At 39.2% G+C, this 13,293-nt stretch overlaps 1 protein-coding gene across 2 annotated transcripts in view; it reads right to left on the reverse strand.

Moving 5' to 3' along the window:
- Positions 1 to 803: 803 nt before the first annotated feature.
- Positions 804 to 13,293, reverse strand: part of Ssxbl1 (SSX family member B like 1) — a 40,621-nt gene continuing 28,131 nt past the window's right edge. The window contains exons 6-7 of one of the 2 annotated variants that reach the window (XM_006252233.4): positions 2,646 to 2,677; positions 804 to 999 (exon numbers count right to left, since the gene is read on the reverse strand). In XM_006252233.4, the coding sequence (XP_006252295.1) occupies positions 2,666 to 2,677 (12 nt within the window). In that variant the 3' untranslated portion in view covers positions 804 to 999; positions 2,646 to 2,665. The other variant, XM_063274814.1, reaches the window with a different exon arrangement.

The raw sequence follows: 13,293 nt of genomic DNA on the forward strand, positions 1-13,293 counted from the left end.
TTGAAGCCCCTGGTGACTCATTTCCAGTAACAGATTATTTCTATAATCAAAATGCCCCGGGACTGTAGATCTTGTTTGTTCCAATCCTCCGAATAACCTGCTCCAGTCTGCCTGTATTTTCTAAGCTGACCAGTGATGGGCTTTGTTCCTGGCTTGTATAGGGTTTACCAAGGGGACACAATTAGATGATAGGAAGATGTAAGAGTGTATGAGTATAGCCAGGGCATTTTCCATTGCACATTCCATTCAAGATCTCTATGAGCTGGCTGTCTTCCCTTCTGAAGACAATGCCTATATGAGTGTCTTTCCCAGACAACATCCTTTTCTGTGGATTCTTGCAGTGAACCCGTCCCATTTTATGCTGAACTTACTGCAGATAAAACTTCTCTACTTTCATCAAACTCGTGTGCAGACTTTTGTTCCCCTAAGCTCTGTGCACACTTTTGCCAACACTTCCCTTGTTTAACTCTTCAAATTACCAAGCATCATCCTTTGCTCTTTCCCTAGAAATGTAACAGACATACATGTTTTCTCTGGATTTTCTTTATTTGCATGTCTATTTTCATGTATGTAAAACAAATATCAGACTTCTTCTGTCTCCCAGTTAAATGCCTGAGCCCCAATGACAACCACTGCATCCTCCATCAGGTTACGCATGCATGCAGCACTCAAGAAAAGGGCAAACTTTTCTCTGTGCCTCAGTTTCTCGCATTATATATAGGGTTAATGCACACATACAAGAAGAGACCCCAATTACAATAGTTAAAGTTGTCCTCAAGATGAAGAGGCAAAGAGACAAGGCACACTGAGGACAGTTTATTACCAGCATGGAGAGCAGTTGCTCTGCCTTTGACCTTCAGCTTAACTCTGCAGGAACGAGTGGGCAGGCTGCTGCCCCAACATGCATCTGTATCTCTGCTGTCAATGAAGAGATTGTTTTGTCTTCCTGAGATAACTTTTGAAGGTAGGGGATAAGGACTATGACTAAACACTGGGAATCTGAAATTGAACAGGGTTAAGGAAGAAGTATTATTCACAAAGATAATATAGGGACACCAGGAAATCAAAATATGAAAGTATAAACTTCAGTTTTATCACACAACTCAGTTTCTCTCAATGTCAAATTAAATAAGTAACAGTGAAGTCTCCCTTGGTTTATAAAACACTTAAAAATTGAGAGGAATGCTGTGGACTTTAATGCAAAGCTAAAAAGAGAACAGGAGGCTTTGTAGACTTTCATGTGGTGAGTGCTGTGTCTCTGAAGTTCATCTGTGGACCCATCTCAAAATCAATGTTCTGGAACGCATATTGACTCTAAGTATCAAAGGCAAGCTGTAACAGGAAGACGCTTCAACTGGGTTGCTATTAAAACCCTCACCCCTGCAAACTAGTCAGGCAGGACAGAGTGAAGGCTGGCTTCTAGCAAGACTCCCATTTTCCCACTCTGCTTCCTCTGTCAGAAAGACCTGCTAGGCCAGGGAAGAGGTCTTGGATCATTTCACTCATTTCCTAGAACATCTTCTTCCTCAACTGCAGTTATTCAGCAATATTCAAAAACTGGGTGGCTGTCCATAGATAGAGAAAGTCAAGAATTCAGGGTAAATTTTGACTTGAAGATGTAGAGATTCAGGACAGTGACCATATAAATTTTTATATTTTACTTTACCTGTTCATCTTGAAAATCTCTCTGGACGTCAATACAGTCAGATAAAATTATTTTAAATCAGCATATTTTTTAGATGTATTTATTTTATGTGTATGATTGTCTTGTCTATGTGTAGGTCTGTGCCATATGTGTGCCTGGCAGCTACTAAAGTCAAATGAGATATAAGATCCTCTGAAACTGGAGTTACATGTGGGTGTTGGAATCGAACCTTGGTCTTCTGCAAGAACAAGTGGTCTTAAACGCTGAGCTGTCTCTAGCCTCAAGATGGGTTTACATTTTCATTTTTAAATTGTAAATGAGTCCCAAAGAGGGAAGTTCAAAGTCTGGAGTGACTGACAGGATTAACAAACAGAAGAGTTGGCTAACTGTCCATTTTTTGTTAGATTTTGGTTTGTTTTAAAAAAATGAGTTAGAAATCAGTAAAAACTAATTTCCAAAATAGAAATAGCAATAAACATACTTACCTGTCACTGTAAGGTGATAAACTTAATGGTAATCCTTCTTCTTGTAAGATATACACACATACATATTATATGTACATATACATGTATGTACCTAGCATATGTGTACACATATACATACATGCATAGACAAATACACACTTAAAATATGTCAACCCCACGTCTTAAAGCCAGTGACCCAAGGATATTACCTCATAAAGATGAATAGAAACATACCTCCTAGTGCTAAGAAGGGGCTAGTAGTCTGTATTAGAATTCACATATGCCCTGAGCAGGCCTATATCACCCAATACTTCTATAAATCATATATATTATTAGAACCCCCATATTTACATGGCCATACATAATATTACAAAGCATATTGCCAGCAATTCTTCATTTAATTGGACTTAAATTCGTAGAATACACTCTTTCTGTTCTCCCAGTGTAAGCTAAAAGATCATTAAAATTGAGAGAAGTCCTCATTCATGATCATTCCATTTTTTGATTGTTCCTTTCTTTTTACTTTTATTTCTTACCTGGTAGAGTATTTCATGTGTCACGTATAATTCTATGAAATAAAAATTCAAAGTATCAATTCAAAACCTCTATGAGATTTACATTAAAAGGATTACATTTAACATTTATTGAAATGTAGTGTGTGTGTGTTTGTGTGTGTGTGTGTGTGTGTGTGTGTGTGTGTGTGTGAGAGAGAGAGAGAGAGAGAGAGAGAGAGAGAGAGAGAGAGAGAGAGTCAGAGGACAACCTGTGGGAACTGGCTCTCTCTTCTCACATTGTGGGTCTCAGAAATCAAACTCGGGTGGTCAGTCTTGGTAATTAACCTTTACCTATTGAGACACTTCATCAACCACCAAAATTAAGATGAAAAACACTTCTTAAAAATCTGCAACTGATGTGTGCAACTGATGGGGGCATCTCCAGGAAAAACACCTGGGATAAAGGAGGTACCCAAGAATCAATGGGGGTGTCCTTAGCTGTAACTTACAGCATTGAGGATATGAAACATGGAGAGGCCACCTCCTGCAGTCATGCAGGAATTAATAGGGACACCAACCCACCCACAAAACTTTCAACCCAAAGTTTAAGCTGTCTACAAGAAATGCAGAAACAGGGCATGGAGCAGAGACTGGGGAAACAGTCAACCAATAACCAGCCCAACTTGAGACCTTTCCCATGTGCAAGCATCAATCCCTGACACTATTAATGATACTGTTATCCTTACAGACCAGGGTCTAGTATGACCATCCTCTGAGAGGCTCCACCCAGCAGCTGACTCAGACAGATGCAGAAACCCATAGTCAAACATTGGAAGGAGATCAGAAGAATAGGAGGATAAATTGCAACCTCTAAGGGGATAGAAACTTCACAGGAAGACCAACAGAGTTAACTAACCTAGACCCATGGGTCTCTTAGTGACTGAACCACCAACCAAAGAGCATACACAGGTTGAACCTAGGCCTCTCCAAACATGTTAAGCAGATGTGCAGCTTGGTCTTCATTTGGGTCTATAACAACTTGAACAGGGGCTATTACAAAAGCTGTTACCTGTATGCAGGATATGTTCTTCTAGATAGGCTGCCTTGTCTGGCCTCACTGGGAAAGGATGTGCGTAGTCTCACAGAGACTTGATGTGCCAGGGTAGGGGAACACCCACTAAGAAGAGAAGGGGGTGCAGATGGGAGGAAAGATTGTGGAAGGGGTGACTGGGAGTGAGGCAGTAAGCAGGATATAAAGTGAATAAGTAAGACGATGATGATGATGATGACGACGATGATGATGAAGATGACAACGATGATGATGATGTCTTCCTAAAAATTCTTACACTATGCTTAGAGTTTTGTCAGCAAATTTAAGCAATAACCACACCTGTACACTTGTGTTCAGAAAGTTGTAAAAGTCCATGTGAGCCTCATTCCCATAGTGAAAGTAAGAGGGAGGGAGATGGAGATCATATGCTTAAAATATTACTGACATTAAAGCAAGAGACTGAACTTTCTGGACACTTTCAAGCATGTACTAGAGTCAACATCAAGCAAACACATGAAAAGTTGTGGAAAGCCAGCCACAAACCCCACACATTCCACAGGAACCCATTTCCAATGTAAAACTGTAAGTGCCATATTTTCTCCTTAAAAAAGTCTTAATAGTTAATTATGGAATCTTAAGGAAATTTACAGTTCCAGATATTAGACTCCCTAGGCTTATCTTACTCTTGGCCTAAATAACTTTAAAGTGTCTAAGTCAGAGGTTTTTCAACCTGTAGGTTGCCCTTTTAGAGGGGTCACATGTCAGATATCCTACATATCAGATATTTACATTAGGGTTCATAACAAGAGCAAAATTACAGTTGTAAAGTAGCAGTGAAAATAATTTTATGGTTGGGGTCACCACCTGAGGAACTGTATTGAAGGATCACAGCAGTAGGAAAGTTGAGAAGAACCATTGCTTTAAACATTATACACAAGCTCTTTCAGTACCACCACCCATCTCATTCCCAACAACAAAAATGCTGTGAAGTGATTTGACATGTTTTGATGCTTCTCATTGTTATTGAGTTACTCTCAGAATTACTGATAGTTGTGAAGTAAGATTATTCAAAGTCCAAAGGAAATGTGTGATATTTCTGAAAGAAGCAATAATTAAATTAAAAGCATGATTTGCCAATAGTGAGGAAAATTAATAGACTATGAGACATGCGTGGTAGAAACTGATAGTAGAGCTTTGTGTCTTGCATTAAGTCATTCTCCTCTTGCTAAAGACATTGTGTTGTGGCAGATCCTGGGAATAGTGCATAAGGAAGCAAAATCATTTACTCTGTTTATAGTATTGCTTCTGGCCACTCAATTGACAGGAAGTTATTATTCTCATTCGTCCTCAGTCCATAAATGTCTCTGTAACATTAGTGGCTGCTTATTATATTATCTATGGGCCATGCAGTAGAGACTTTAGATAAACTAGAAATAGATGGTCCATAGTTTTCTATTGAGCCTTCACATTTTACTTCTCATGTTTTCACCTTCAAGAGGCAGTGAGTAACAGGACACTGACAGCCTATAAAGTAGTTGCCAGTTTTTACCTATAGCTAGCTCCCCAGTCAAGAATTTGAGCTACTGATTTTGGAAGAACATCCTTGCAGTTCTATACTTATCAAAGACCAGTGGTTACTGAAATAACTGTTCCCATGTGGAGAATTTGAGCAATAGTCATTAGAGACTGTATTAAGGACCAAATCTTCTGCATTTGTCTAGAGCCCAAAATCATCCTGGAGTTTTACTATGTTTGTATATTTAATTACATTGTTTACTGGAAATGAAGGAAGTCAAGGAGCAGTTAATCTGAACTTCCAGTAAAAATTCAAATGAAGGGTAGTGAGAGTACATCACATGCTTATTTCCCATGAACAACTGAGACATTGATCAAAGCCAGTAATCCTCACTCCTGACTGAACACTCTCTCTGGAGAGCCCTTAAAAATACCAATGCCCAGACATCATCATGTCAACTGAATTGGAATCCCCAAAAGTGAAGATCACATTTTCCTATGTATTTAAGATTCCCCTAATAAGTTCAACACTATGGGGGCTTAATCTCAGCCTGTTGGCCCATCAGGCTACTTGGCCAAAGTATTCAATTTAGGAAATGATAGGATGATGGCTTTGTTTCTCTACTTCTTCACCTCATTTTGGAAACACTCACTTCTTGTGGAATCCATTGCTCGTGCTTCCTTATTTCATACTGTCACTCTTTCCTGAAGTGCCTGGTCCCATTGTACAGCTATGTGACTCAACAGGGGTGAGATAGAATGAAAGGCTGTTCTTCAAACTTGCCTGGGAAAGTCACCCATGTGGAAACAGAAAACAGACTTGCAAGGACATCTACCCTCAACCAGACAAGGTCTGGGGTGTTTTCCAGGAAGCCATTATTTAACATTTTGAAGATTTAGAAAGCCTTAAGTGTTGTCCTCTGTCACTGATGACTGTCTAGGTCACCAGGCTTGAGGCTACAGCACCAAGAAAGAATAGCACAAACAAGCTAGCAAGATAAGAGTTTCCTGGTACCTGCAATGCAGAGCCCACCGTGGACTTTGTCACTTCAAGGAATGTCAAGCCTTCTTAAAGAACTGGAAACTGTTAGAGATGTGTACTTAATCTTACTGAAAGTGAAAGAAGCAAAACTGATTTGATTCTTAAACAGCATTCTCCCATGTATATACTACTACTACCTACTCAACCCTGTTTCCTGTTTAATGCTTTCTTTTCCTTTAAATCCACAAAACAGGTGGTTTTTCTAAGCATTATTTATTTATTTTGCATGTATACAGCATATTTTGACGATATCCATGGCTCACACTCCGGAATTCCCCCTGGACCCCTATAACATGTTTTCCTCCCAAATTCACAGTCTTTTTTTCTTTTGTAACCCAGAGACCAATTAATGCTTCCACTATGCATGTGAAGATTGGGTCATCTATTGGAGCATTGACAACCTGGAGCTATATCACCAAAGCAAAACAATTCTCTGTGCCTTCACAACATTGATCTATGACCAATAGGTTCTCAGCTCATGTTGAGACTGTATGAGCCCTTCCCCAGTAATGGAATTTTGACTGTATTGATCTTGAACAGATCATTTTCAGCTGACCACAAATACTGTGACTTCATAAATACAATGGCCATGCCATATTCAGAAGAGTGTTTTGTATCTCTCTTCCCTATCCTCTGTCTCTATTTTCATCCTTTCTTTTTCTATGTTCTAGGAGGCATTGAATAAAATAGATGTCCCATTTAGGGCTGAGCATGCAACAGTCACTTATTCTAAAAATTTTGAGCAGTTACAAGTCTCCACATTAATTAAAGTTCCTGCCCACAAAAGAGCTTTTCTGATCACAGTTGGGAGTAGCAAAGATTTATAGTATAAACGTAAGTACCAAGGTGCTAATCTGACAATGCAACCATTTAATAAAACAATAGTAAGTTTCCCCGTAAGACCAATAGTTTCCCAGCCAGCATCTTTTGACCAAGTTTATAGTAATAAGTATGAATTCTCTCCTAGGAAGAATGCCTCAAGTCTGCCAAAATGTGTTTCATTATCCCATAACATTGCACATTTTGCCCAAATCAGTATTATAATATGCAAAGTCCAGAGCGTGTAAGAACACTGATGAATTTTTGCTTATATAACACCCTCTGGCACTAAGAAAAATAGCCAGAAGGGAAGAAGATTTCAGGTAAGTTTCTACTTTGATTTCTTTCTGACCTATAACAGGAGTTTGTGGGCTTTTCTGCAGTAGTCGGAGTCATCCAGTATGGTTGGAAACTAAGAGCAATGTAGATAGTCTCAATAGTTTGGGAGAGTTCTAGGGGGTCTTCCTACAGAATAGATGAGAAGTACAGGTTCAGGTCAGAAGACACCTGGCTTTCTTTCTACCAAGACCCCCCCTCTATTCTGTGATAGTTGAAATCATTCTGCAGATAACTGGTTAGGAAAGGCTGCAGAGGCTCACATTGTTTCATTCAACTATGCTTCAGTAAGTTTATGTCAGGCTTGAAAACTATTATTCTGTCTTCCAAGACCCAGGACACGTTGTCTTACTATAAAGGCCCAGCCTGGTTCTTCAGTTTTGAGGGAGTCTGTGGTAGTCATAACCTCCTTAGTAACAGTTTGGCAGAAGCTTTTTACATGAGTGCTCTTTACATGGATGCATCTCCTTGCTGCTCTCACTGTAGACTGGCCAGAATGTGCAACTCCTCTCTGCCTCAGAGGCAACATGCTTCTTGTCTCTTTAGTTTCGTGAAAGGCTTCACTAAGTTAATTCAACCAGTGTATATATTTAGTGAATCATTTAAAAAACAAAAATTTGTATGCCACATTTGTGAAGTAATTGGTAAAACTGTGTTTTTCCGGTGAGTTCTAATGAAATTTTTTGTTGTTGCTGGAAAACCACAGGCTATCATGAGTGTCCAGTGCCTCAGCACAATAAGACTCTTTAGGAGCATCCATCCTGCCTCCTCCAGAGGGTTACCCACCAATGGCACCCCCTGATGCATTGCTCTTCACAAGTGTAGTCACAGAATTTCTTCACCTCACTTTAAACACCACAATTGTTCAAGATGTGAGGATAAAGGATATCTATCATTTATTTCTCTCATTTCTCTTGACACCTTCCCCTGTTTTATCCCTACCAATGTCTTCCAGAAGTATGAGAGAATACATACTCATGCAAGCCCATCCTAGCCTTTTCTCCCCCCAAAAACAAAAAGGGGTCAATGAAAGAGCCCTCTAGAAATTTGCATTCACAATTACTCATTAGCATGACTTAAGAATTTACATACAATTATGAGTTTTTCTATGGATGTCTTGGTGATAATCAAAATAAGATCTAACCTGTGGGTTGAGACTTGCCTAGCAGATATTTACATTATGATTCATAGAAGTATCACAATTACAGTTATGAAGAAACAAGATAATTTTATGATTGGGGGTCACCAAAACATGAGAAACTCTATCAAAGAGTCAAAGTGTTGGGAATGTTGGGAACTGCTACACTAACTAAAACTGAATAGGAAAAGCTTCTACCAGTGTGGAGTCAAATCCTTCTTTTCTCCTCTAAGAAGCTTCTATCAAAAGTGCGTACATAAGTATGCACATGTTTGTGACGGTTAGAAGACAGCCTTGGCTGTCAGGACCTCTCATTGGAACCTAAAGCCTGACAGTTCAGTTAAGATGGCTGGCCAGTCAGAGATCTTTCTGATTCTGCCTCCTAGTGCTGGAAGTATAAGCATATGTCCACATCTGGATTTTAATGTACATGCTGAAGACCTCCTGTCTGCACAGCAGGTGTTTAAATGGCTGAACCCATTGGCCCAGTATTCATAAAAATATGTTTAAATAGAGATTTGTGAACAGTGAACTCAGGACTTCACATCAGTCAGACAAGTGTCCCCTACACTAAGCAAGACCTCAGCTCAAGCCCTTACTTCAGAGTTTATTCTTCCTCTTCTTTCAAATGATTGTTTATGACTCTGTGTATTTTTCAGTAAAATATTTATCTTCTTCCTTTCTGTATTGAAGAATAGAGTTCTGGGTTGGTAAACATTTTAAATAAATGCCCAGCTGCTCACTGATAAGTTTGGGCAGAAAAGTCACCTTCATGATATTTAGAAAAATGACAAGGAGTTGGAAAGTTCCACTTCTGGAATTGTCCTGATATGGAGAGGAGTAAGTAATGATTAATGGATATTAACTCAGGAAGCAGAATGTCTAAAGTTATAGGCTTTGACACCTTATATTGTAATGATTCTGCAATTATATGCCAGATTTCTTACCAACTTGGAAATGCAATGTTACAGAATAGATATCTGTATATGATTAGGGTGAGAAACAAGAACACAGTTATGAGTATAAAGAAATGTGGGAGAAGCCACCACAGTGACAGACTCTAATCTCTCTTCCCTGACCCCTTTGGAATACTCAGCACATGTCCCCATAGCCACCTCAACCTCTCATCTGACTTGACAAGCATGTTTCTTTGACTTTCTGTGGCTGCTGGGAAAACAAGCATAACTATGCCATGCCTCATCACAATTCTGAAAGTGCTCACTAATCTTTAGTCAAGAAACTCCAGGAAATATGCTGATTTTTTCTTTGAAAACTTGAGTTCATAAATTGGCACAGACATTGAGAGCTATTTTTAGCCTGGATTACCACCATGTAATACCTTGAAGAAAGTAACTGAATAAAACCCCTTTGTGTATTTTTTTACTACATTTTTCCTTTTATTTTTGATATTATAATAACATCATTTCCCTCTTCTCATCATTCAGCCCAAAGCCTACCATGTGCTCCTCTTTGCTTTCTTTCCAATTCATCAATAGTTTTTTCATTACTTGTTATGACATGTGCTCTTCTCTGGACAAGACTGTTTCTCCTATTCTCCATATTTCTTAATTGCCTGAGTAGGGCTCAGGTCTTGTGGGTTTTCCCAGTCCACTTTGGCACGTCTATTGTTGTTGTCTTTTTTCATCTCATCTTTAAGTAACTATGTTGGTAAGACTTTATGGGCATAACTTCTGATATCACTAGGAGACACAATCACACAGCAAACTCCTTGATCTTCTGAGTTTTCAATCTTTCTTCCCCATCCTCTGCTATATTCCTTGAGTACAGGAAATGTTTTGTATTCATTGGGATGAAGTCCCACGAGTCTCCATTTTGATTGGTTGTGAATTTCTGTAATCATTTCATATGACAAAGATTCATTTCCTCGATGAGGAGTTCACATTTTCTTTAACAATACATCTGTTGGTGGACATTGTGGCTGATTCCATGTCTTGGATATTATGAATAGGCAGGAGTAAAGGGAGATGTGCAACTATCTTTGTAGTCCTTCAGGTATGTACCCTGGAGTAGGATCGCTATACTGCTCGAAAGTTCAAATTTTAGATTTGCTGAGGAACCTCCATACTGACTCCACAGTAGTTAGACTAAATTGTGGTCCCACTAGAAGTGTATGAGGGTTCCTTTTCCCAACCTCTCCACCATCATGCTCTAATACAGGTTTGCTTTGTGAAACCCATTCGGACTATTACTGGAATAGCAATGCAGGTTTAGTTTTATATAGATATATAAAAGCTCTCTCTCTCTCTCTCTCTCTCTCTCTCACACACACACACACACACACACACACACACACACAGAGAGAGAGAGAGAGAGAGAGAGAGAGAGAGAGAGAGAAACTGTCTTTTAAAAAGCAATCATAGCAGCCATATTTATAATAGCCAGAAGCTGGAAAGAACCCAGATACCCTTCAACAGAAGGAATGGAAACAGAAAATGTGGTACATCTACAGAATGGAATATTACTCAGCTAACAAAAGCAATGACTTTATGAAATTCATAGGCAAATGAATGGAACTGGAAAATATCATCTTGAGTAAGGTAACCTAATCACAGAAAAACACACATGGTATGCACTCATTGATAAATGGATATTAGCCCAAATGCTTGAATTACCCTAGATGCACAGAACACAGGAAACTCAAGAAGGATGACCAAAATGTGAATGCTTCACTCCTTCTTTAAAAGGGGGAACAAGAATACTCTTGTGAGGGAATAGGGAGGCAAAGATTAAAACAGAGGCAGAAGGAACACCCATTCAGGACCTGTCCCACATGTGGCCCATACATATACAGCCACCCAATTAGACAAGATGGATGAAACAAAGAAGTGCAGGCCAACAGGAACCAGATGTAGATCTCTCCTGACAGACACAGCAAGAATACAGCAAATACATAGGCAAATGCCAGCAGCAAATCACTGAACTGAGAAAGGGACCCCTGTTGAAGGAACCAGAGAAAGGACTGAAAGAGCTTGAAGGGGTTCAAGACCCCATATGAACAACAATGCCAACCAACCAGAGCTTCCAGGGACTGAGCCACTACCCAAAGACTATACATGGACTCACCCTGGGCTCTAACCTCATAGGAAGCAATGAATGGCCTAGTAAGAGCACCAGTGGAAGGGGAAGCCCTTGGTCCTGCCAAGACTGCACCCTGAGTGAACGTAATTGTTGGGGGGAGGGCAGTAATGGGGGGAGGATGGGGAGGGGAACACCCATATAGAGGGGGGAGGGGTAAGGAGGATGTTTGCCCGGAAACCAGGAAAGGGAATAACATTTGAAATGTAAAGAAGAAATGCTCAAGTTAATAAAAAAAATGAAAAAACAAAACAAAACAAAACAAGTAACCTTACTAAAGCTCAAAGCACACATTGCACCTCACATAATAATAGCAGGAGATTTCAACACCCCACTCTCATCAATGTACAGATCATGGAAACAGAAATTAAACAGAGACATAGACAGACTAAGAGAAGTCATGAACCAAATGGATTTAACAGAAATCTTAGAACATTCTATCCTAAAACAAAAGGATATGCCTTCTTCTCACCACCTCATGGTACTTTCTCCAAAATGGACCATATAATTGGTCAGAAAACAGGCCTCAACAGATAGAGAAAGATAGAAATAATCCCATGCATCCTATCAGACCACCATGGTTGAAAGCTGGTCTTCAATAAAAATAAGGGAAGAATGCCCACATATACATGGAAGGTGAACAATGCTCTACTCAATGATAACCTGGTCAAGGAAGAAATAAAAGAAAGAAATTAAAGTCTTCTTAGAATTTAATGAAAATGAAGGTACAACATACCCAAACTTATGGGACACCATGAAAGATGTGCTAAGAGGAAAACTCATATCTCTGAGTGGCTGCAGAAAGAAACATGAGAGAGCATATCAGCAGCTTGACAGCACACATAAAAGCTCTAGAACAAAAAGAAACAAATACACCCAGGAGGAGTAGAAGTCAGGAAATAAACTCAGAGCTGAAATCAACCAAGTAGAAACAAAAAGGACTATACAAAGAATCAACAGAACCAAAAATTGGTTCTTTGAGAAAATAAAAAAGATAGATAAACCCTTAGCCAGACTAATGAGAGAACACAGAGAGTGTGTCCAAATTAACAAAATCAGAAATGAAAAGGGAGACATAACTACAAAACCAGAGGAAATTCAAAGAATCATCAGATCCTTCTACAAAAGCCTATATTCAACAAAACATAAAAATCTGCAGGAAATGGACAATTTCCTAGACAGATACCAGGTACCGAAGTTAAATCAGGAACAAATAAACCATTTAAACAACCCCAAACTCCTAAAGAAGTAGAAGCAGTTATTAAAGGTTTCCCGTTGGGGATTTAGCTCAGTGGTAGAGCGCTTGCCTAGGAAGTGCAAGGCCCTGCGTTCGGTCCCCAGCTCCAAAAAAAAAAAAAAAAAAAAAAAAAAAAAAAAAAAAAAAAAAAAAAAACCCAAAAAAAAAAGTTTCCCAAACAAAAAGAGCCCAGGTCCAGATGGGTTCAGTGCAGAATTCTATCAGATCTTCTAGAAGACCTCATACCAATACTATCCAAACTATTCCACAAAATTGAAACAGATGGAGTGCTACCGAATTACTTCTATGAAGCCACAATTACTCTTATACCTAAACCACACAAAGGCCCAACAAAGAAAGAAAACTTCAGATCAATTTCCCTTATGAATATTGATTCCAAAATACTCAATAAAATTCTTGCAAACCGAATCCAAAAGCACATCAAAACTATCCTCC

This window comes from Rattus norvegicus, chromosome 15, assembly GCF_036323735.1.
Source record: "Rattus norvegicus strain BN/NHsdMcwi chromosome 15, GRCr8, whole genome shotgun sequence".
In the NCBI taxonomy this organism is placed as follows: Eukaryota; Metazoa; Chordata; class Mammalia; order Rodentia; family Muridae; genus Rattus; species Rattus norvegicus.